This window comes from Paralichthys olivaceus, chromosome 6 (assembly GCF_024713975.1).
Source record: "Paralichthys olivaceus isolate ysfri-2021 chromosome 6, ASM2471397v2, whole genome shotgun sequence".
In the NCBI taxonomy this organism is placed as follows: domain Eukaryota; kingdom Metazoa; phylum Chordata; class Actinopteri; order Pleuronectiformes; family Paralichthyidae; genus Paralichthys; species Paralichthys olivaceus.
In genome coordinates, this window is record NC_091098.1 from 10,651,558 (window position 1) to 10,677,383 (window position 25,826).

At 41.1% G+C, this 25,826-nt stretch overlaps 1 protein-coding gene across 2 annotated transcripts in view; it reads left to right on the plus strand.

The window, feature by feature from the left end:
- Positions 1-25,826, plus strand: part of sema3b (sema domain, immunoglobulin domain (Ig), short basic domain, secreted, (semaphorin) 3B) — a 75,110-nt gene that overhangs the window by 36,667 nt on the left and 12,617 nt on the right. Inside the window, exons 1-4 of one of the 2 annotated variants that reach the window (XM_069526876.1) lie at positions 13,849-13,988; positions 14,079-14,307; positions 16,905-17,062; positions 18,208-18,270. In XM_069526876.1, coding sequence (XP_069382977.1) covers positions 14,133-14,307; positions 16,905-17,062; positions 18,208-18,270 — 396 coding nt within the window. In that variant the 5' untranslated portion in view covers positions 13,849-13,988; positions 14,079-14,132. Of the gene's footprint in view, positions 1-13,813; positions 14,308-16,904; positions 17,063-18,207; positions 18,271-25,826 lie in introns of those variants that run through there. The other variant, XM_020089248.2, reaches the window with a different exon arrangement.

Here is a 25,826-nt window from a genome sequence, read left to right on the forward strand (position 1 = left end):
ATTACTGTTGTCACTTCATGCAGAAAGCCCAACAACCACCCAGATGGCTTTTTTCTTTAACCTCATCTAAACATAATAGTTTGTTTTCAGTTCCTGCTGCATTGCTGTGGTTTCTATTAAAACTCCCTACACACACACACACACACACACACACACACAATGAAGATAAGTATAGTGTTAATGCTGGTATAATTGGCTCCATAGTCGCAATGATGCTAATGATCCACTTAGTACTGGTATTTGTTTTATGTTGGGTCAGTATGTCACACTCCCCAAGACACAGGGAAAGAAAAAACGTTCAGCGGTATTTCTTGCTGCTAATTTTACAGCCCTGGCACCCAGGCCCAGATATTTCTGCATCTGTTAAGCAAATGTTTATAATGCAACACATGTTGGCAGGTGTCTCACCACCTCAATATCACACTCACTTTACTGCACCGGTCGACGTGCTGCAAAGACACGTTAACTTTGTCCATTGTTCTTTCTGCACCTTTGAAGAATCCGCCTGACTGCATTTGTCCTGCAGATTTTATTATCACTATGAGCAGCTATGTAATATGCCCGTGTAGTTGTCTCAGCTATGCAGCTGGATTGAAAGAGAAAAGCTTTGACAGAAGCGTGAATCATTGCATAACGTGCAAGTCTGTAAGTAAGAACACCCAGGTTTTACACTTTGACCTCATGAAGATTAATTCAAGTCCTGTGGATTGATTTAAACTTGTTGCCACAGTTCATCAAACACGTTCAAAGTCTTCATAAGCCAACGCAAATGTTATTTCATGTTGACTCTTGACTCTGACTCAGCACCCTGGATCAGATTATGTTGCATAATCTGTAGTCTTTCTTTATAAGAAATTTTCTTTCAGCCAGTTACATACACATTCACTGGCCACGTCCTTTAACGAGGTCTCTCCCAAAACCAGACACAACTACAACAGAGAGTAGGATTACAAGCTGGAGGCTGGTGAGCATCATGGCCACAATCCAAAAACACATCTTCAGATGTTAAAACTACAATGAGTTCAATATTTCACTGACTGATTCTCTTCCAACGATAATACTTTGCTTCCTCAGCAGTTGTGTTCATAGGCACGGTGTTAAAAGTTAACAAACTACTTTCAATGATGCATGACCTTCCAACACTGAAGCACTTGTATTTTTCTTGTATTGTGGGTGTTTTGTTTAAGGTTACCTTCAGAAATGATTCATGGCTACGTAAATATGAGTGTAATATGCTTTGGAAGTTGGAATACCTAATTGTAAATAACTGAGAAAAATATGTTATATCTAAATATCTGGCTCTTAACGTAAAAAGCAATCTTTCTGCCTGAATGAATATTTCTGTTCAGTGAAAGGAGCGGAACGTAGTAGTTTGTCAGCTGCCACTGTGGATTCACACTCACGTTAGTGTTACTGTAGCTGCTGAGTAGATTATAACACAGCAGGAACGTGTCAGAATATCCTCTGGAATTTGTGCTATAGAGACATGTAATAAGGTAAACAGTTGTTCTGTAAGAGTGGTCACGGTATATGACGTTGTGTAATATACATACCAACTTAGCATTATGTAACACATTCAGTGTATTAATTAATCATCTTATCAACCACTAATTCTCTTTTGTGTCAAAAAAACAAGCAACAACATCAGGTTTGTGTGAGAAGTCCAGAGTTATTTGCATTTTTTTTTCTCTCTGCTTAAAAATAATGAATAGAAACAAAATAAATAGTGTCAATTTATGAGTCGACTCCATCACAGGTAAAAGGGCAAATTCTGGAGGTACACAATTAGCATATCTTGAATATTGTTTAATAAGTAGTACACTCGTGAGCATCACTGCTCATCTGGTTACACGACGTAAAAACACATGATGAAAAACAGTAGTATCATTTTATGAAATCAGTGAACTCTGACCACTGGAATCAACCCAATCCAGTCGACACACTTTGCAAAGTCACCTGTTATAGAATGTTTCTGTGTAGGCGTTAGGCTATATTTGTATTGTTTTTACAAGGGAGGATGGATGGATTTTTACCAAGTTTGGTGTGAATATTACTTTGGACATTATCTCCAGATGATACATTTTTGGAGCTGATCAGTCATGGTGGGTGTGTGGGAGGTGACAAAGTTAAATGTACTTAATTTATACTGAATCTCGCCTGCCTGCCACAGACCATAACAGCTTTATGGATGTTTTAATGGCCACCAATGGGGTTGGATGTCTCCAAGTGCTGCTGAGAGAGAGAGAGAGAGAGAGAGAGAGAGAGAGACAAAAAGCTGCCTTTCTGCCCAGTATGTGCTGTGTGCTCCTGACCCTGTTTCTGCTCTGACGTCCTGTTTGGTGTCACAGGAGCAGGCAATTTCAACCTTTACCTGCAATTTTTAGTAGCATTCATTATATGATGCTCACCTGCACACACAAATTATCTATCTGCACACACAGCACTCTTTCTCATAGGGGATGGGAGGGTGACTAAGAGGGGATGACAGAATTAACAGGTTAGGGGGTACATTTTTGGTCATTTTGGTTTAAATGGATGGAACCTCCCATATCCCCTTACAAACCCCCACTCTCCTACTCTCTCCTAATGTGCAGGATACATTCCCAACATCCAAACCCTCCTGCAACATGTTACAGTTCAGACTAACTCTGCCTCCCTTCACATCATACACAACAATGCAGAACAACATACAAAGCACAGTAAACATTCTTGATTTATCTGTAAAATATTTTTGAATTGCTTCATGTAATTGCCGACTTGTTCTACGCTACACAGTGACATGAGTGAGTTTTAAAAAATATATTCATGTATCTACATTCATTCATAAATAGACAAAAAGACCACAGTGGGAGATTCTTACGTGGGAGACGCAGGTCTGAATGAGGTCTCACCACAATCTAAAGATCATTTCGGTTCATCGACTTCCAATAAAACCAAGATTCACAAAGATGCTATGAGGAAGCTAAGCCCTGATCTGCTTCAATAGCACAGAGGCTTCAGCTAAGACAAAAGCCTTTGTCAGGATCACAGTGCTCACACTGCAGCCTGTAGAGACATCAGACTGGTTTATGACAGACAGGTCAGCAGGAGGGCGGCCAACAGTCTGAAAACATACAGCACAAACAACCACACACCCTCACTCACCAACAAGATTCATTGTGCACATGCTCATGTGCCTGAACGTGTTTAAATTATTGAATGCAAGTGTACATTGTGTTTAAAAATGCAGGCATACTTGGATACAACAGACACACTCACAGAAATACATACACAGACAACCCCTAATGTGAGACTCATGACCTCTCCATACCGATTGAGAGTGGGCGGTGTGTGTGTGTGTGTGTGTGTGTGTGTGTGTGTGTGTGTGTGTGTGTGTGTGTGTGTGTGTGTGTGTGCGCGCTTGTCGGTCCGGGTTGCCAGGCGCAGTGCCGCACCTGCCATTGGAATGAAGATTAAAGGAGCACAGCAACTGGGAAAAAAGATGAGCAGAGACACACACACACACACACACACACATAGAACAAGAAGTATTAAAAGATCTATTATATTATATTATATTATATTATAATTTTTGAGTTTGGTTTATTAAAGTCCCACTGTGGGATGGACCAGGGGAACATCTACCTGTCACATCCACATGGTCAGTACAGCAGCAGTGTATGGACCATGTCAACAGAATGCAGCTTCCACGCCGTAGTGAGACAAACCACATCCTCCTCACAGCTCCAGAGCTCCTTCAGGAGATTTTATTGTTCCTTGAAGTCAGTGAAACCAGTGTCTGGAACTTGAGCAAACTGTATCACTGGACAGCAGAGGAGCGTCTTATGCTGCAGGAGCCGTTTTACAAGTTGAATAGACTCTTTCATACTTTTACCCTCGTGAAAACTTGTCATCAAAGGGAAATTTCGCCGCACTGAAACTGTACTAAAGCAAACCAAAGCAAATTTTCTCTGAAAGAAAAGAAGAGAAAATCCAAACTTTTATTACCAGCTATTAAGTGTACAGGGGCGAGAGTGTGAAACCCACAGTCTTTTGGTCCAACCAACAAGATCTGGTCTTCATGTTACTTCTATGAAAAACTTTTCTCCTTGTGATTTTCCTACACTTGTGCATCCCGTCATGAAAAACTGACCCATACCTCAACTTTAAAAAGAGCAGAGGATGATGTAAACCCTCATATAGTATAATTGAATGCCAATTACCCTGTTAGTGTATGCACAGAAGCTTATCAGGCATTATGTCATCCACACCAGCATACAGTTCATCTCTTGTATCTGACAATCTCTCTCTTTGCACATTTATCCCTCTCTGTTTGTGTTTGTAGTGATTTTATCCAAACTACTCTATTATCTTCATGCATCAGGATTTTCTATGCCACAATATTTTTTCTTTTGTTTGAGACGAGTCATGAGTCTGTGAGGAAAGAAATTAAAGTCATGTTCTTAAGCCTCTTTTTTTTTACTTGAGGCATCTACACAGTGTCCTGGCCCATCACATGTTGCACTGTGTGAGATGGGTCCACATAAAAACTTAGGTCCGTGTGCGACTGCATGATATCATTTTTGATGTGTGTCAGTTTGTGCAGAGATTATGTAAAAAGAAACTTCTAAAACTCCACATTAGTTTGTACCCAAATGGAACAATACATTTTAACTTATTTAGGCAAAACACAATTTAAGTTTATACGTATTTTCATGAAACCTCTGGCTGATGCACAACGAGACAGCGTGCTTAAACATTAATCCGTCAAAACACCGACTATGGGAAACCATAGACTGAATATAAAGATGGACGACCCTCCTTGCTCACTACCCAGCAATGAAGCTAAAATACCCTGGATAAAGATGTTCAGTACAGTGGTGATCGGGGCATTTAGCCATGATAGCGAGTTCCTACAGTACACGTGCCCTAGCGAGGCTTTTTCAGCTGTCAATCATGACATTTCAGCCCAGTTTGGTCCATGTCTCATTCACTAACATGGAGAAGGCAGGATTTATGACCAGCCACCAGGTGGCCATCGAGACGCTTTGGCTTCACTTTATGGAAATCAAATATATGACATATGTTTGTTGCATGTAATAATCCATAGGGACATTACAGTCTCCTCCTCACTTAACACAAATTTCAACTGTTCAGTGGAACATTAAATTCAGTTCGAGACACATTCTTCATGTACAGATTCAGAGGAATAATCAACAGTAAAAACTTGTGTTTTCCACCATAAAACTGCTGTTTTTAAATGGAAATGGAAATCTAAAAAACCTGCCTTACTTGTCAGTAGCTTTGGTTAGGGTGTTTGGATTTTCAATTGTAAATTTAAATGCAGAATATCACAAAGGTTTTTCTTTGTATTAAAATTCACATTGGCCAGTTCATTCTGCATCACATGGGTCATGGCAGCAATCACATTGAGTACAGTGCATCAGCTGCACTATGTGTACTGATAGTGTGACGTAGGACTGAAGGTTTTGAATAGAGAAATTTCACCACATTTCTCTCATGATAACCCATAATATGATTAAACTGACTCAAGGCTACATCACAAGTCTCTTCTTTCTAAGGTTTCATGTTCTCAACAGAGGTTAAATAAAGTCACTGATCACAATCATGGATCATAAAAACAAAATATGTACACAGGTACCAACACAGCAGCACATTACACACTGAGAACAGCACAGTACATGTCCCTGCCCACTTCCACTCCCCTCCTCTTACCTCCCACCTTTCCCTCCTCCCTTCAACCCCTCCCTCTCTCGCTCTTTCTCTCTCCCCCTTGAATTAAGTCCATTATTCCTGCCTGCTCGCCCTCTGAGCACTTCTCTGCTCAGCTCCAGTGAAAACTGTGTGTGTGTGAACTCCTCGCGTTTGTGTGTTGAGGGGAGTTTTATGTGTGTGCACAGGGTTGTGTGTTTTTCTAAGTGGAGCTGGAGTGTAGCTGTTCATCAGTGGAGTTGACTGCAGACAGGGGAATACTCAGATCTCACTGCGCTGCCGTTTAACTTGCACTCCGCCTGCCTTTTGGACTTTCTTTAAAAGTCTCACTGGACTCTTTTGCACCAACTGTGACTCCGCCGCTGCTCTTTCTCTGCCCTCCAGGCACCACCGGAATTACCACTTTTTTCACATTTTTGCAGGAATTTCCACCTGACTTGAACTTTGTTTCATTCATCCTTACTCTTTATGGAGTTGAAACTTCACAATGACTTCTTTCCACCTGATGCCAGATGAACTTCTTAGTACATTCACATTGAATTCAGACATGCTCAAGCCTGAGAATGGCTCTTTAGCAAGCACATAAAAAGGGCTCCGTGAGTGTGTGTAGGTGTGTGTGTAGCACTCTCTAATGTGAGTGAGTAATCAAGAGGATTTGCCTCACATGGACGTTTTGTTTTATTTTTCATTGCAATGGAAAAACTGAGAGTTTGAAGAGCAATAAGCAGTACTGTAACTATGGAAACGGTCAGTTCTGTTGGATGCACTTTGGGCTCAGGTGGATGCTGATCCCGACCTGGAATGTTCTAAACTCTTTTGGAATTTGGTTCCCCTGGAAACGGATGGAGAGGTGAGTTCATCCTGACTGCGATCGCGGGTCACTGCTCACAAATGTTTTCATCTATCATTTCAATGATTAAATTAATAATGAAACATGAACGAGCTATTATTTTGGACACAACTGTGCTATATTCCCTTTTCTGTGGTACACACTTAAATTACTTGTATGACTGTGCTTACAAAAGATGGTTCTGATGTGGCTGAAAAATCGGAATCGCAAAACTACGAAATAATAACTTCTGCTCAGCCGTAAAGTTCATTCTGTTGAGGTCACATTGTGGAGCAGTTCCATGACAAACCCAGGTATCTTCTTACAAATCATGCTGATGACATGTGGGCTCCTTCCTCAGAGAACCGGTTTGAATTGCCTCTGTTGTCTCAGTACAGCAGAGTGAGTTGTCTTCCCTCCGAGAGCTGTTTGGAGCAGCTCCAGTCAGGAGACCAGAGGCAGCTCTGTAAGGTCCTGACTTACCGCGGCTTCTGCATTTAACGCAGCCAAATGGACCGCTACCAGCTACCAGCAGGCTGACATCGCCTTAGTGGCTCCTTCATTGTCTCTGCAGGGCTACTATAGCAGACATGAGGTTTGGGCTGCATGACCACTGTGAGGCAGATCAGTAGGATTTTTACTATATTTCATTATTGTAATATATCAAGATGTCAACAATATTAAAATATTAGTTCAGTTACCTCTCTCCACTCTGTGCAGGAAGAACTGAAATAAAGATCAGACAAAGAGATATCCAGCTGAAGCTTTTGCACTGTGGACACCAGCGCAGTATGAGTCTGGTTGACTCCACGTCTTCCAGTTTTCCCCATTCAGACTTTGACCACTGAAATTATTTCAGCCAAACAGAACAAATGCTATAGCCATGGGTTTGCAGGCTGGGAAACTTTCCATTCATGATGCTGGGCCAGATGGCTGGAAACCAGTAACCAGCAGAGAGCTGTAGCCTCTCCAGCTCCTTAATTCACCGCGTGTCTTTCAGAGCCGAGTCTTTGCCCTGGATCGTCCTGCTTTCCCTTTCTCACTTTGTTTTTTTTATACCTTAAATCCCATTAAGACTTGTAGTCACTTCTAGCTGTGTTACTTTGCTGTGTGTGTGTGTGTGTGTGTGTGTGTGTGTGTGTGTGTGTGTGTGTGTGTGTGTGTGTGTGTGTGTGTGTCTGTGTGTGTGTCTGTATGTGTGTGAAACTTTCATTTACTCTGTAGCTTTGTCATAAGATGTCTGTAAGCTTCATTACAGTGGATATTGAGATTATCTTTGAGCTCTTTTCTGAACCTTCATATGACTGAGCTTGTACCTTCATATTCTCCTGTGTAATCCACTATTAAGGCTTGTTTCCAACTTTCACCTTCAGTCTAGCGTGCTCTGCCTCGCATGATAAATAACATTTATGAGTTCTATCTATATATTAACACAGTCATGATATAGAATATGACCTTGTACTTACTTTGACTTTTCTCTAAGTTGGTGGTCTGTCTCCATGAGCATTACTTTTCAGTGGAAATGAGGCAGAGCTCAGCTCATTCTTCTGGGCAAAAGCAAAACCCTCTCATGCTTCAAACCGATAATACTGTCACAGCTGTATTCACTGTAGAAATCAGATTTTCGCCTGCTGCGCCTTTTTTTATTTTTTACTGCTGTTCCCCTCTGGGATTTGCCAGTAACACTGCAGTGTGTTGACATGCAGCCACACTTCCCAGTATCACCTACTTTTTCTCTCTTGCCTGTTTCTGGATATCACTTTCTTTTTTCTTTTCTGGAAATGAGGCAATCAGGCCAGCGAGCTTAGCAGATCTTTATCTCAGCCGACTCCAGCTAGGATACTTTAAATGTTAAGGTAGAGGAAAGTCTCACATTTATTTCCTGGATGCTTCCTTCTAGTCTTAACCATTGCAATTACATGCTGAACACCAGCACTTTCCCTAACAGTAAACTAGTTGTTACTCCCAACCTTGATCTTTAAATTCTCAAAAGTGAGATAAATGTTTCACAAATGTGTCAAAAATGTGTCTTGACCTTCTGATGAATATGGTTCATAGCTCACATCCTTTACTCTCTGATACACAGTATATTATACAAGCATGTTTTATGACACTCATCAGATTTATGCCAAGAAATTTAAACTCAAATAGCCATAAATTACAAAGATTAAAACAGTTGGTGGCGTTAAACTCGTGTGTGCAGTTCCAGTGCATTTCATGTGACATTGCATGGTATTGTAATTACATAGTTTAATAAAAATGTGATCATTTAACTTTTCCATGGTTAAATTAATTCAAAAGATGATTCAATTACCCATCTGACCCTCCCTTCTGTTTTTCTGTCTCTGCTTGTTGTACCCTGGCTCAACCTCAGAACTGAATTGAAATAACATCTGATTGAAAATGAAAAAATATGTAACAATTATTCAGTAAGACGTCTAACAACGACGACTCAACAATGTTCAAATCCCCAATTTTATTCAACCTTACAGGACATTTCATTTTGGTCGCCCTCTAATTTTGTCATATGTGCTTTACCTGTGGGTTTGTACCTTTCTGCGTTAACTTTTCTTCCTTCCACTCTTTGTATTGGTCACTCGCAATAGTTCACTCAAATGCAGATACTGAATGCAGCTCGTAATTTTATATTGAGATGCATCAAAAACGCCCCTTAATCAAACCAGCAGGGCACAACAATGTCAGGACTTTGCCTGAGGTGCTGAATGATGAAATTAAATTTGTCTTCTCCTCAAATTCTCATTGAATTAATTTCTTCATTCTTTCACCTCCCTCCTCTTCCCACCACCCTCTGTTTCAATCTTTTTGTCTTCCTGTAAAGCGAGCCCTCCCTCCCCTCATTCTTCCTCTTCATCCCTCAATCTATCCATCGCTCCCTCCTTCTTTTCATTTCTCCATCACAGGGAGGCTCAGACTTGTTGGTCGTAGGCCAGGGAAAGTCTTTTCTCCCTGCAGGCAAAACAATTGGCTCCTTTCTCTCCATCACCTCTCGCCTTGCTCGTTTTCTTCTCCATCCCTCCCTCCTTTACATTCTCTCCTTCCGTGGGACTGTATGCATGCAGGCGAGCTGCAGAGCTGAAGTGGTACTGTACAATGTCCCCCCTCCCTCCTGTTCTGAATCTTTGTCCTCCATCCTGCTTTTCTTTCCTGCTGTAACCTTTTGCTTTCTCTTTCTCTCCATCCCACCTTCCATGTCACTATCTTAGTGTTCCAGCTCTTTTATCAGTAGGTGCAGGAAGGAGGGATGCCTAATGCACCTTTTTTTTTTTTTTTACCACTCCACAGTTTTTTTTTCTCCATCTCATTCTCCCTGCGTTTCCACCTTTCTTTCTGTTATTTGTTTGGTTTCCACTATTCTTCTTTTTTTCTACTATCTTCCACTCTCCTTTGCCCTTGTCTCCTTCTCTCTCTCATCTATCTCGTTTAATTTTACTTGCTTCCTTCTTTTTGTCTAAAGTGCCTTCCTCACCCTCCAATGATTCCTCAAAGCACTGTTCTTTATGGCTTTCCACCCCTTCCTGTCTCTCCTCTCCTCCTCGGGTATCTTTCTCTCTGCCGGGTCATTCCCATCAGGCCCTCAGCATCTTTTTATCTGCTTCTTCTCTCTAACCTGTGGTAGTGGAGGGCTACAGGTTAAACCACTGATATACGTTCCCTCATTATTGCAGGCTGTACTGCAGTGTTGCACTCTAACCTCACTCTGAAAAGCCCGACTCACCCTGCAGGCAGAACGCTTTGTATGCCCGTCTCTATTTAGGGTGGTTTTTGACAGGATGGCTTGCCCCCCCCTCCCCACAGGAATCTGTCTCTCTCTGTCTTTCTCTTTATTTTTAATCCACTCCCTCTTGGCATGCCCTGCTCTGTGTCTATTGATGCTGAACTGAATGCAAGTGTCAGCGGGTCCAATGGCTTTTTATTAAGATGCATTATGGAGTTTGTGTATTCGTAGAAGTGTGTGTGTGTGTGTGTGTGTGTGTGTGTGTGTGTGTGTGTGCTTGCTAATCTAAGTGTTGAGAAACAGCAGTTTATGTGAGGATTATTGCACTCATGAATATATTGTAAATGTGTGTGTACTCATTTTGTTACCTCTTAAGGACCTTAAACATTGACCTTGTCAGGACCATTAGTTCAGTCCTAATGAGGATAAACTTAATATCAGAGCTCCTGGTTTAGTTCAGGGGTAAAATGTGGATTGTGGTAAGGTATACATTGATAATAGCTAAGGATGAAGTTTTTGTCTAGGCTGTCCACAATGACTGAAAGTCAATGTTTAATCCTAAACTGCACAAACCTGTGTGTGTTTGTGTGTGAGTTCTCTGCTTAGACTCTGAGATGAGGCTAGGAACAATAATGGTCTCTTCAACTCATGATGATTTAGAGGACACACACACACACACACACGCACACACAGAGAGCTCGGGGAGACTCCGAGGAACAATGGGACGTTCCTTTTATAGCAGCCGACAGGAGTGCAGAGCTTCACTGCTGCCCTTGTCACTCCTGGGGACTGTGACGTACATTGTGCGGGAGTGTTTCTGTTCTGTGTGTCACGGCGCTGCAGCTGACAAGAGCACTGACGTCCTTTTCTTTGAATTACTGCATCATCTTTGCACCTCAGTGGAGAACCTTGAGAATACACACAGCCTTGCCTTCTTTTTCGGACATCACACAAACAGACGCACTTTAATATACATTTTTCCAGATATTAGACCTTCTGTCTCATTCTGCTGAATCCTGTCAATTTTAGTTGTCCGGAGCTGTAAAAGCAGCCCTTGCCTTTAAAAACCTTCAACACCTCTGTGTGCTGCAGAAACAGTAAGCTGTGGCAGAGGATGGCAGGTTCTGTGCCGATCAAGGCTTGCATTTGTGCTTTTGTCCATTCCTGAGTGTGTGTGTGTTTACATACTGCAGGATATATGTGGGAGTTTATGCTCCTGTTCAGCACTGTCCTGTTGTGTTGTGGCCTGGGAGCCGTGAGCTTATGAGAGCTCTCCTGTCTCCACGCCTCAATAGCTCCATTATTTATAAAACTCTGTGCCAACAGCCTGGTCTGTGAGTGCAGAGTTTGTGTGCATATACTCTCATCTTTGTGTGTTTCAGTTAGCATGTGCCTAAAAGTGAACACTGCAGCTTTCTGTGGTTTTCGAGCCAGAAATTCTGACACTGGTGTAAAAATGTGCCAACTTGAAATGAATGGGGATTTTACTAAAAACTCTTTTTAAAGACCACATGAAAACTTCACGTCTGTCAATGCTCCATCACCATTCGCCAGTCCAAGTCAAGAGTTTCTCCTTTGTTAGAATGTGCACAGTATACATTTTTACTTTTATTAAATGGGCTTTAGTTGTTTTCCAGTCTCATCAGTCAACCACACTTTCATACAGTATTTTTATACATAGAAATCAGGGATATTTTATGGTATCCGCTTGTTTCAGTATCTTGCCCAAGGACACTTCGGAATGCAGACAAAAGGAGATGGGGATTGAACCACCAACCATCTTATCATTAATAATAATGATAATAATAATAACTTTATTTGCAGAGCACTTTTCAACACAAAGTACAAGCTGCTGCACAACAAGAAAACAAATAGATGAAATACAAAGTTTTACACAACAGGACAACAAATTAACTAACAAATTAGTGCAAGACCCTCTCTACCTCCTGAGCCACAGTGCCCATGCATACATCTTGGTGGTCGATCAAGCTGCATTTCCTTTGGCTATATATTATTGCAGATGTTACATTAACTTCTGGTGTAACACAGTATCAGCTGAGTTGAGACTATGGCAGCAGGGTGTCAGTGCATTCCTGTCAACAGAGGCCCTCCCTGCATCCAGCCCATATGGTTTCAGGTTGTGGATAACGGTTGCATACTTGGGCTGATTTGAGAGATCATTTGAAAATCAGCTCCTGTTCACAGTGTTTTAGCTCCTTGACAGTGAAAGTGTTGCATAGTCAGGTTGCTGTTGGTCCATCGTCAGTATTCACAAGCCTCATAGTTGAAAAATATGGTAGAGTTAAGCCTGAAATTGACAGGGTAGTCGATTTTACAGAGAGGGACACATGTATGAGAGCGATTGAGGGAATTGTTAGGTGGGCTTGAAGAAACAGACTGAAAGTGAAAAGGGAGAAAAACAGACTGTCTGCTTGTCCCTGACTCAGTGCCAACTGTGAGGTGTAATAAGAATAAAGAAGACTGTTTCTACTCAAAGGCTTTATTGTTCCTGCTGACCGCAGAGTCCGAAGTACTGAAAGAGAGGTGTGTGTCCCTGTGCACACTTTTTACGACTCTTGTTTATATACATTTAGGCTTATAAAGCAGTAACCTCATTACTGCTCATGTGGCAGAGTTGTGGCTCACAGCGACACAATCACAACAGAGACGCCAGGTTATTGGGGATTTTTCCGAAACAATAAGAAATCTGTCCCTTTAAATCTGACTCTCAGTTAACTTTATAGAGATTCTTTTTCTGTCCTCTGTGCACATGCTAGAAGTCCCCGCACACTCAGAAACTGCAGTGGTAAACCACATTATAAAAACAACAACATTGTGAAGCTTTGAATAACTTGTAATGTCGTTTATCTGTTACTGTGTAATTCAATATTGACACCAAATCTCATTACAAAAGCAACAGTCTTTGGCTGTGTGCTGCCAGACTCACTCACAAGTGACTTCCATCCGCGTCACTGTCGTCTCATCAGTCCTCGGCAATGAAGAGATCTCATCTGGTGACACCGTCTGCCAGTACGGAGGGGACGAGGGAGTGTGAGCGAGCAGAAGAGAGAGGGAGAGGGAGAGAAGAGAGGGAAAGAGGGAGAGAGAGAGGGGGAAGCCACTCTGAGTTGGCAGTGCCACAGACACAGATATTGTGCATGGCTTGGCATATCTCTATCTCACATGCACAGTCTTCATCACCATGGTCTGTGTGTGTGTGTTTTTGTGTGTTTGTGTGTGTGTGTGTGTGTGTGTGTGTGTGTGTGTGTGTGTGTGTGTGTGTGTTTTGGATACTCCCCTTATGTCTTGCTGTAATGTGAAGGGATTATAGTGGTGTTGCCACAATGGAGGTTGGCATTTACTCAGCCTGGCAAAGGCATCAATCTGCCTCTGACTAAATATACTTCAGACGCATGTGTTTGTGTGTGTGAGTGTGTGTGTGTTTGTTCTTGTGTGTAGTGGCATCCTTGGCACAACCACGCAAATGCTTGTGATGTCCATTTCTAAATCCTCTCCCTTTCTTTCTCTATTTTTAGGTTTCGATTTCCATGTCTGACGTCTTGGTCCCATTTTGAATGTGAGAGGTGAACTCAGTCGTCCTTCACAGAGGAGCCCTGGATATACCAAACCAAAGTCTTAAGAAGCAAGGAGGCAACTGTAAAGATTACACTGAATGTTAAGAAGGAAGACTGGAGACTGAAACTCCAAAAGGTTGAACATAAAAAACAAAACTATCTGAAATTGAATTGGTCAGTGAAATCAAGGACAAAAACTACAAACTACAAAAAAATCATTTTCCAGGCTAACAGCCGTTGCAGTCGTTGAAAGAAAAGCGCTTGGTCGCAACGTGTCAAGATGATGACCATGATGATGATGATGGTGGCCATGATGGTCACCTGCAGCTCTCTCTTCCTGCTGGGTCTGGCCGCTGCTCACGCATCCTCCAACACCATGACCCGCACTTCCTCTTCATCTTCATCCTCTTCTTCCACCTCATCCTCCTCACCACGCATGAAGCTCTCATACAAAGGTAAGAACCACAGTTTTCTGAAGGAGGGAGATTTTGTTTGCACACGAGTCCATAGCCCCTTTTTCTCTGGTCAGAAAACACACCCACTAACATCTGGCTTATGTCTGCAATGGGAATGGATTCAATTGGCTTTCACTCCCGGGTCAAATGACTCTGCAGTAGACTCTGGTTTTTACCAGCTCTGATCAGCAAGACAGTGAGGTGAGATAGCTCCTCAGCTTTCAGTGCGTTATTGATGTTAAACACGACGCTCTGCCAATACCATTGCATTCAAAACAACTTAACATAACACATTCCTTAACTCCTTACTACAACCTTAACCATCACAATACAATATTTCTAACTTTAAAGCCAAGTCCCAACCGCAAAAAATTTGCCTCTACCTATAAGTGTAGTATCCTAAAAGTCCCCACGTAACAGTGTGTATTCAGGTTGAAGTCCCCACCAGGATATAAAAACAAGCATACACACCTACACAAACACAGCTTTGTGAGATATTCAACCATATTGCTTTTCAAAGAAAACAGTCCTGAACAGTAGCCAAGCATCATTTGTGGTGGCCACACACACACACACACACACACACACACACACACACACACAAATAGCGTACACACTGAGGCATAGTATTGTGTTTCATCACATTTTGTAAGTTTGCAGAATGCAGCTCCGTGCCCAACATAACCACATAAACCAGGGATGTGTTCCGTCATTGAATGCCGGCAGTTACTGGCTGAACTACCTCACCAAGGACATGAGGCTAGAGGCCATCTGCCCAGCTGAGATATGTGCGCCCTTTAATTTCATCTGAACATGTAGCAGTCAGGTTTGGAAGATAGCAGGATATTTAAGTCCTGGTTGACACATGAAGGACTATAGGAGATCCATCATGCATCACTGAAATAACAGTTTTTTATGCAGAAAAACAGAACACAGTTGAGATCAGCTGTCAGTTACCCAGCATTGCTGAGCATCAGATGTGCCTGGTTAATGAACAACTTCACTCTAGGATCATTTACAATTTTCAATTGAAGTCTTTCAGTAACAGGCTCAAACATGACGGACACAAAAATGTGCGAGTTGGTATGTCATTAATATGACTGCTTACATTGACATTAGGGGAGCTGTTGTTGGCTCATTCAGCAGTGCAGGTCAAGGGATATCAATTGTGCCAACCACAGTCTGCCTGTCTGACTGTATTATTAGCATGAAAGCATGCTAATATTATTATTTGAAAACAACATGATACATATAAGTGCTATCGTGCCAAAATATTACCATTAGATAGTTAACATTAGCATGTATTATACTGCTAACATAGTGGCGACACTATCTGTTCCAGAAGTAACCTCCTTTTAAAAATGAAACCAAAGACTAAAAACAAACCCCTGGAAAGGACTCAACCTTATGTGTAATTATTATCCATTGTTATTGCTTAATCTTTTGATCAGTGGAGGGGTTGTGACATGTCTGTAAAAAGAGCTGAACAGATCAGTGCAATCATTAGACAGCAGGAGATTCAGTTAGAATTTGAAAGCTATAAAGTGTGTTGGTGAGTTTTATATGAACAAAACTGAGGTACAGTGATGAAAGTGACTTTGCTGCCATGTCTGTAGTTTTATCATTGGAGAGAGATTTTTTTTGTTGCTCACAAAAGCATTTAACTTCATTTAATTTGCATTTTGAAAATCAACATGACAACAATTGGAAGTTATGTACATGACAGCTTGGTAATATGGCTCGGTAGTATAATGATATGCTAACTAAGCATAATTCAGCTTAGGAGCAAACAAGGTCAATTTACCTACAACGCTCATTTACTATTTACATTCTGTAAACCTGCTGATTTATCTTTGTTATTAAAACGTAACTTACATCACAGCAAACTTTGCTGCACATTTGCTGAAAATGGCCCATTTATAGAAAACAAGAGCAGTAGACCTAAAGTCCCTGATGTCATGCTGGCGGCTTTTGGGTGGTGTCTGGGACTTAATTAAAGTCATAAATTCACATTAGAACAATGGAAGACTAATAAAGCCATTTTAATGTCTAAAGCAAAGGCCTGTGTCATTTCTTTCTTAAGCACTTGGTTTAAGCCAGGCCAGCAGGGGAGGATGCAGACACTTTATTTTTTCAGCCTCTCAGGCCAGGAGCACTGCTTTTTTTTCCATTGGTGTAACTATTAGTTTACAAATACAAGCTGCATTTTCCTGGGCACTGTTCCCGCAGACTTGTTCTTGCCAGTTTGGAAACAGCAATGACACTTTTTTTTTCCCCATTGAAACCAATATAGTCATTGCTGACAGAGGATTTTGCTCTTACTGTTAAACATTTACTGGCCTTGGGACACAGATCAGAAATGGTCTCTAAACACTAAAATTAAATGGTTTTCTTCTTTATCAACCACATGACATGTTGTAGCCCAGTGGCCAATTTGGATCTGATCACTCTGATAACTTGAGTTTGTTTTAGCTCTGATTCTTGGACTCTTAAAAGCCTTATTCAGGTCATGGTTTGCTGGAAGCGGTCAGTGTATCACATTTGGCAGGATTGAAAACCACCACCCTTCCTAATTCTCTATATCTGTTTGATTTCAGAGTTGCAGCAGTTCCATGGTGTGCGCCGGTTCGAGCTCGAACGTTCCTGCTGCTTCAGTGCTCTGCTGCTGGATGAAGAAAGAGGCCGTCTCTTCGTCGGGGCCAAGAACTTCCTGCTGTCACTCTCACTGGACAACATCGCCAAGCAGGAGCACAAGGTGGATCACAAACACCATCTACTGACAAGATTAAGGGTGTTGACTGTGACTAAGACATTACTTAAAAACAAAATCATAATAAACTGACTTTATCTTTCTTGGCGATACACTGAATTACATCATAATTGGAATGTAATCAGTGACCTTATGTGTCTCTATTATTTAATTACCATAATACTTTAATTTGGGATAATTTCAAACCAGAAGATGGACATTACACCATAAGATGTGGAAATCAGGAAGTGGCTCTAATTTACAACCAGTGCCATATCTCCTGTTTCCTATTTATTACTGTCGTTATCAAGGTCAGGCTCCACATGCCCCACAAGTTTGTTTTCACATGATCTGGTGCAGAAAGAGAAAGATTCAAAGGTATAGATGCACTTTTTTATGAACATTTCCCTTTGAACATGACTGAATCATATGCTTGCACATATGAGACTACTCAAGTGAGTGGCCTCACGTGTAACAGGGGCAGAAAGAGAAATGTGGCATTAATAAAGAAGGATAGAAAATCAAAGAGGGGAACAGAGATGAAAAGAGTGAAAAGAGAAAAAAGTGCTGTGATTGATAACTAAATTGCCTTTGTAGTAGGTGGAAGTTGTTTTAAGTTACACTAGGACGCCCATGCAGACGTCTATACACTGTGGTACACAACAGACGTTTATAGAAATATACACACTGACAAAATTGCACTTCACTGTATAGTGACAGAGAACCCACAGCTATAGAAGCAGGATACAGTGCAGCTGTTGGGAGTAAATTACATGTTTGGTGTGTTAGAAGTGAAACCTCTGTTGGTTTTAGGTAAATGGCTGAGTTTGATTTATGACCTTGTGTGCATCGTCACCACAGCCAAGGCTATATTTCAGTGAGTTGAGTGAGAGGAGAGGACAAAGAGGTGGATCAGAAAAGACAGGTGAGGGAGAGAAAGAGCAATTTCAATGAAAGTGCGAATAGACCCTAAGTTTTCAGTTGTACCATGCTGAAGGCCACATTATCAATTTAGAAGTGACAAACACTTGTGTTGGATCATAAATGTCACTCTCCAAGTATACATGAAGCATACTTTAAATGAGTAAATTGAATCCTGATAATCAGATTTGAGCAACAGAATCATATGACCCTTACCTGCTGTGTTCCAGATCTACTGGCCTGCCCCTGTGGACTGGAGGGAGGAGTGTAACTGGGCTGGAAAGGATATCACTGTAAGTCTCTGTACTTTACTCTTACTCACTTTATCTACACCCTAATCCAGTTTATACTCTGTGTTATTCTTCTTAACTAAAGTCAGCAGGTCTATGTGTCTTGAAAATGCTTGTCCTTGTCCACTTTCTTACAAGTAATGTTGGATTTAAAATAAAAGAGAAACCATCCCAGTGTAAAATCTGAAGAATATAAATCCTCTTTATATTATTAAATATTCCGTGGTATCAGTATATTTATTAATTAATTTGTCTTTATAGTATTGAATATATGACACAAATGAACAATAAGTAAAGTCAGATTTGTTGTTTTCCTTGAACAAAACTGAACAAACTGTCCTGCAACTGTCATCAGATTCTGACTTGGATTCTCCCTTTGTCAAATTCTGACAAAGACAAATGTCATATGTCATACACAAATACATGATAATAGATCTCTATGGTAAAATAGTCAATATTACTGTAGATGTGGCAGAAGATAGCGTGTAATGTGGATGTCAGGAGATAGGAAGTAGGAAGTGAATATCATATGTTGTGGACGGTGTTAATAAGAGGACTGAGGAGCTCCTCGTGGAGGAAGTGAACTGTCCACTCCTACCCAGCCCAACACAATGGTACCTTTTAATCCACTGGAGTCATGGGAGTCATCACAAGACACAAGTACCACGTTTAAGCATGTAATAATAGGTGCAACACTCCTACAGCTGGACCTGCCCTGTGGTGAGATCACCTCCTCTTCATCTGTTTGCTTTCAGCCCTATCTGACTGAGATCTGCTCAGTTTGATGCTGAGCCAGAGGCAGGAGTGTTTTTCCACAGAATTTTAACTTCTTATATCTTCTAGATGCTCATGATCTGTCTTCCAGGAGACCATCTTATATCATTAACACTCTCAAAGTACAGTAAAGAAGCTTTGGGTCCAAAATGAGTATAATAATAAATAAAGTAATAAATCGGATAACCAGCCCGCTGGTTACATGAGGTTACATGAGGTCGCAGTGTGTTTAAACTTAATTTAACGAGGAGGGCATTGCTGAGGTGGAATCTCCTTTCTAGAGTGTTGTTGAATGATGCACAGCAGCATCATAAAAGAAATGATACAAGAGATGGCACAAAATTAGAATTAAAACAATCCAATAAAAAGTTTCTGCTTGTACTAGAGTCTTGAGCGACGGACCAACGTATGCTTCTCCTCTTGGTTCTTTGTATCAGCTGCCAGAAAAATTAAAACAAGACTTTTCTATTTTGATCTACAGAAGAGAAACTTTTTTAGTTACTAAGAATACGTCGAGTAAATACTGCATGTGCTGATTATGTTTCTAAATGTGATGTTCTGTATGTGGATGGAATCTGAGCCGACCAGGCGTGGCTTTACTGACCAATGTGCAGAGGCCACAAAGAGCCTATAGACCACCCAGGATTATATCACACACAATTAGCTAAGTCAATGCTAAGTGTGTGTGTGTGTGTGTGTGTGTGTTTGTGTGTGTGTGTGTGTGTGTGTGTGCGTCATCAGTATGCACAGATATTTTACAAATTTGTCTCCATACTGTGTTTACGTTGTTTTTCGTTTGACAGTGTATATCTACATTTGTTCATGTAGCTATGTATCAAGTGTGTGTGTGTGTGTGTGTGTGTGTGTGTGTGTGTGTGTGTGTGTGTGTGTGTACAACAAGCCCTCCGTCAGTCTGATTACACAGCTGTAGCAGACAGACAACGAGCTCCATTCATACAGTACTGCAGGCTCCAGTTTCACCTGACCAGGAGTCTGTCTGGGTGTGTTTGTGTGTGTGTGTATGTGTGTGTGTGTGTGTGTGTGTGTGTGTGTGTGTGTGTGTGTGTCCTGTTTTTGAGTGCTTGAAAGCAAGAGTAACAGCAAGAGACAGGGAGTGGTGAGAGAATTAGAGAAATTGCTCCAGAGGAAGAAGGGATGGAGTGAGAACAAGATAAGGAAGTAAAAGAAAAGTTTGTTGAAACTTTGAAGACAGTTGTTACATTGAAAGCAGTTTTCCTCTGGTCAGTCGTTGTGCCTGCATCTCTGGCCAGTGAAATATTATTCTTATCCTTTGTTAAACACTCGCTCCCCTCTTGTTCTGAACACACACTGAGAACTGAGCTGACCTCACACTGTTGACCCTAATTACAGAGAAGTGTGTTTCTCTAGAGGAAGAGGCCAACATCTCTCTCCCCCACTGGATCTCTCCTCTCCCTCTCTCAGTCCTCCTCTCTTTCCATGTTCTCTTAGTATTTCACATTGTTTGTTCTCTCGGAAACATGTTTTCTCAGACCTTTACCCTCTGTATTTATTTGTTTATTCCTCTCCATGAAACAATGTTGTATTTTTAATCTAAATACAGTAAAACACCTTTTTCTCTCCTATCATATTAACCTGTTAACATGCTGTACATATACACAAAGAAAGAAGTGGGCCAGATACTTTGTAGAGCCGTTATCAGAACAATCTGGACTTTCTTTGGAGTTTGCCTTTCTCAGAACAATCTGGACTTTCTTTGGAGTTTGCCTTTCTCAAAATTACAATGTAGCAGGAGACTCTGCGGTCAGACGGCTTCATAACAACACCAACATTTTTGGCAAGTTCAGGTGATAGGGGTGGCCATGCAAACAGAGGTGGGACCAAACATATTAATTCCAGTGCGGAGATAACTAGTTTCTTTTACACCACATCACTACGCTCAACTAACGCTCTCTTGACATCTTCGTTAGCATTTACTATAGTGTGGCATCGCTTCTCATCCTTGTTTTTTTTTGCATCTGTCGTATGTTAGAAACGGCATCAATACATCATCTCGCTCACTGTGAATCCTGCGGAGCGTCTCATGCTGTGTTCTCACATTGACTCATTCATTTGTTCTCTGGAGTTTTCATTAGGAGACTGGTCACAGAAAGTCCGGAGCCTCTCACTCTGACGGCGTTCTCACATACAGCCCCTCTGGAGAATGTCTGGAGATAATCTGGAGTTCAGTGCATTCTGAAAGCACCTTAGATATATGTTTGAGGTGTGTGATATGCCTGATGGTTTCTGACATAAAGACATGTAATGAACACATCATTATTCACACACCCACCAGAAACAGAAACACAGACGCAGTAAACAGTTGAAAGTTCTCCCAGACAATTAGTCTGACCCCAGACTGTGACAGAGGCGTCACTGTACAGCCAGAACCCTGTTTAAACTTACTGAGGTGATGGATTGTGCGTTTACGTTGTCATGGGAGCACACAATTTGTTACTTTCTCTGTCATCCATTAACAATCAACCAGTATGAGAAAGAAGAGAGGCGCATTGATAATAATCAAATCATAGTCAGAAGGTACATTTTTCACAGCAAATGAAAGAATCAGAGGCTTGCTTGTCTGTGAGTCCATTATCATGAACATCTTTTCCAGCAGCTCTCACTAACCTGAGGCGTGTATCGTTTGACAGCCGTGAGCTCCTGACTCTGTCTCCTGCTCTTCTCTGATTGGTCAGAGGGGCGAGGCTCACTCAGCAACTATCAGGCTGTTCAGTGAGTCTGGGTCACAGAGGCTTTTGACAATACTTCTCTACCTAACATATACCTGATATATATGTCACATATTTTGGATATAAACATTTAAAATATTACATACTGTAGCTCTCACTATTAAGTGAGACTTGCAGCTCAATGGGACTCATACATCCACCAAGGCCCAACAGACTCCCTAAAATCAAGTGTTTAAATCTTTCAACACAAGCTTAAAAACCATCTCTTAAACCTGGCTTTTGATTAAGTTTAGTTTATACACATTATTGTATTTTTTTAAACTTTTATTATCTGAATCAATATTAAAAGGAAATGGCCCCTCAGCCTCGCTGGCTTCCACAGTGACATTAACGTATGTGGACGTTTTGAAGACAGTCTGACTCCAGAAATCTGTCTGTATCTGGAGGAACATGTCGGACAAAACGTCAAAGCTGATACATTGTTCTATTTGATCTAATAGTGACCAAAGGCATTCCTTTGATATTACACTGGGCTCTGTTGTGTATCTAATGGTCGTCTACTGTTCATGGCTCTGTGTTCAGTCAAAGGCTCTCAGCCATTAACTTTATTAAAGTTTCCTGGATGCTTGAACTCCGTAGACATATTCAAAACTAAAAGAGGAAGATAAACCAAACCTGTGTTTCTATCCAATCTTTTACAGCAGGGAATAACATAACCTACAGTGTGACCACACTGTTCTAATTCAATAACTCGTGATGACCCATGACTGGCTCATGATATATTAAAGAAACAGTAAATACATATCATGGTGGAAAAATACTTCCTATCATATTTTTCCTATGATTGTGATTTACCATTACATAACATTTCATTTAAAATGGTTTAGTGGAAACGTATATGTTAGGCAGACAGATAAAGATGGACAGCAGAAGGAGCAGGGGGACAGATAATGGCTGAAATAATAAATTAGCAGATCGGGTTAATCATCTCTAGAATGGAAGGATAAAGAAAGAAAAGATGAAAAAAGAAATCCACAGAGGAACAATACAGCTTTACAAGATACAAGGGCCCGACCTAAAACGACCTGCATTTCACTCGCTGTTTCTTCTAATGAGTCAGTAGTAGGTCAAAGGTTAACCAGTGAACCCTTCAGCAGCTACACACACGCACATACCACACACAGAATGAGGAAATGTGGCTGCTGGCATAATTCACCTCCATTGCTCTCTTCCTTCCTCTCTGATCTTTTCAAGGTCTCTCAAGCATATTTTCTCTTCTTACCTTTTCTTTTCCTCCTGCTGTCCTTCTCTCTTGTCACATCAAAGAATTGACTTTGCTCTGCTGACTCCCTCACCTTTGTTTGCACTCTGAAACACACACACACACACACACACTTAGAACTTAAAATAACCAAACTAATGGGAGTTGGATTGGGGAGGAGGGGGGCACAGCGGGGAGCCTAAGAAAAGAATTGAAGGAAAAACTGGCATGGTTATGTTTTCAAAGGAACATGTTGGTGCTTGAAACTGTGAAGTTGAGGTTGTGTTTATAGCTGTGTGTCTTCACCCATGTTGTAAATGTGTGTGTCAGACTGTGTCAGGGTGAAGTTGAAGATAGAGTGTGTGTACCTCTTCTTTCATGAGAAACAGAGGTCTCCTGTGTTTGTCAATGGCTAAATCAGTCCATTGATTGGTTGAACTCCTTTTCATGCTTACACACACACACACACACACACACACACACACACACACACACACACACACACACACACACACGTGTTTGTACATCTATCTCAGTGAGGACGCTCATTGGCATAATGAATTCCCTAGCCTCTTACCTTAACCTTAACCATCACAACAAAATGCCTAACCCAACCTTAACCTAAACCTAATTTTAGCCCTAACCCTAAAACAAAGTCTTAACCCTGAAACAGCCCATTAAAAGTGGGTCAGAAAGTGGGGACTGGCCAAAATGTCCTCACTGTAGGTTGTAGGGTCAAAAAATGGTCCTCACAAAGATATGTGTACAAGTACATACACGCACACAACCTTCAGTGGTTTAGAACAAAGGGCTGCTTTCCAGCATTTGAAACACACCAGGAGTTAAGTGTTTGGGTTGTTTTAGGTGTGTGTGTGTTTTTGTCGGGACTAATGAGCCACAATTCCTGTGCCTGTGTCAATGCTTTCACAAGCTGGTCTTTCTGTCGCTCACCCTTTGAAAACAGAAGGAAGTAAAGAAGATTGAAAAAAAATTCAAAGGATCCAGAACAAGACAATCCATAATCTAGAGCAATAGATAAATACAATTCAAATAAATGGAGAGGAAATTGCCCTTTTCCTCTGATTAACCCAAATCCGCTCCATTTTGGATCAACTTGGATTAGGAATAATCATCAGACTCTAAACTGTCCAATTCATAAAGGTACTCATGGGTGCTTGTTCATCATCCCATCATCTGTACCTGATGGACAGATTCATTTTTAAACCTCCAGTAACACCCAGGGATCCAGATGTATTTGTAACTTGATCGACAGACAGATGTTACTGTGGTCTGTCAGGGGAAAAGAGGACAGAAAAAAAGGAGGGATAGTTATATAAGATGTGAGAGCAAAGTGTTTTCAATGGTTTGTAAAGACAGCAAGATTGTATTTCATCGTAATGACAACGAAAAGCCAAGAGCCAAAAATACAAGTTGTAGTGTTTATCATGGCGATGATCATAGTGATAACCAGGATGTCCACGTTCTTATCACTTATTAGATAGTAGGACAAGGGGCCATCTTCCCCAAAGCCAGATGTTGCGATCACGCCTCTAGCTAGAAAGCAATTGAGTACCACCCAGTCTGGTAATGTACAATAAATCTCCAGAGAGCCAGATCTCTGTAACCAGACTCCAAGACTGACAGATGTTCCTGTGGGTCAATAACCTGCTGTCTTCATTAGAGCAGGAGGCGAAGGAGAGAGATGGATAGTGATTCTGGAAATTGTTGTTGTAAAAGAAAATAAAGCAGGATGAGATTTACAAAAGTAATATGTATAGTATTAGTAACTGCAAAGATGCAAACAGACATAAATTTATGGTCAATCGCTCTGCTCAAGTTAACATATTTGAAACTGAGCAAAAGATCTGTGCGATGCGATGCCGCAAAAGCTGATCAGCGTTGAAAATGAAACTCACCAGAGACAGGTCCTGGCACCGACTTGAGATAGCAGGTCATCAATCTGGTCACTGATCAGCCTCAGATAGCACTGGGCATGAAAATTGTCCTGGAGAAAACAATGAAATGCCCCCGAGCTGCGTACGTCTCCAGATGAGCAACATAGAAATCGTTATCTCAGCCAGTAGTCCCCCTCTTCTCTTTCCTACTTGTGTTGTTTGTGAGAGTGCTGTGAGTAACACAGATGATCATACAGCAAAACTCAGAAGAGTAACGCATACGTGGAAATTCACTTTCGGCGTTTGATGTGAAAGCAGCATAATAATTAAATGACACCAGTTTACACTTGACATCCATTGTTTCATAATGATACGGACAAGACTTTAAAATGACAAATTATAATGAAGAGAGAATAGAAAGCACTTTAACGTATGTTAAAAATCTTCAAAGTAGCAGTCTACATGCTAGTTTTTACAAAGATTTCAATCATGAATCAGTCAACATATGCCTGTTGCTGCTTTTTTGTAGTTTGTAAGGTAACAAAGCAGTGAGCCTCCCCCCATTTAATTAGTTTTCCTCTAAGCTCACAGGCACTTATTATACTTTTTATGTCCTCTTACCCTTAGAAGACACACACACACACATATACACACACACATTGCATTGCAGGACACAAAGGCTGTCACATCAGTTCGTTGGAGGTGGAGCTGAGTGTTGTCACAGGCAGACAGAGGGAGAGCAGCTATGTGAGGAATGTTGAGTTTTGTTAGGGAAATCTTTTCCTCTAGATCTTTCGGGTTAATTTACTTCAGTTGTATTGTCATGTAGATGACAATGGATAAGTGAATTCTACATGTGGTGTTTTCTTTCAGGATAAACACCATTAGTTCCTATCTTCGAATCAGTAATTGAAAAAATAA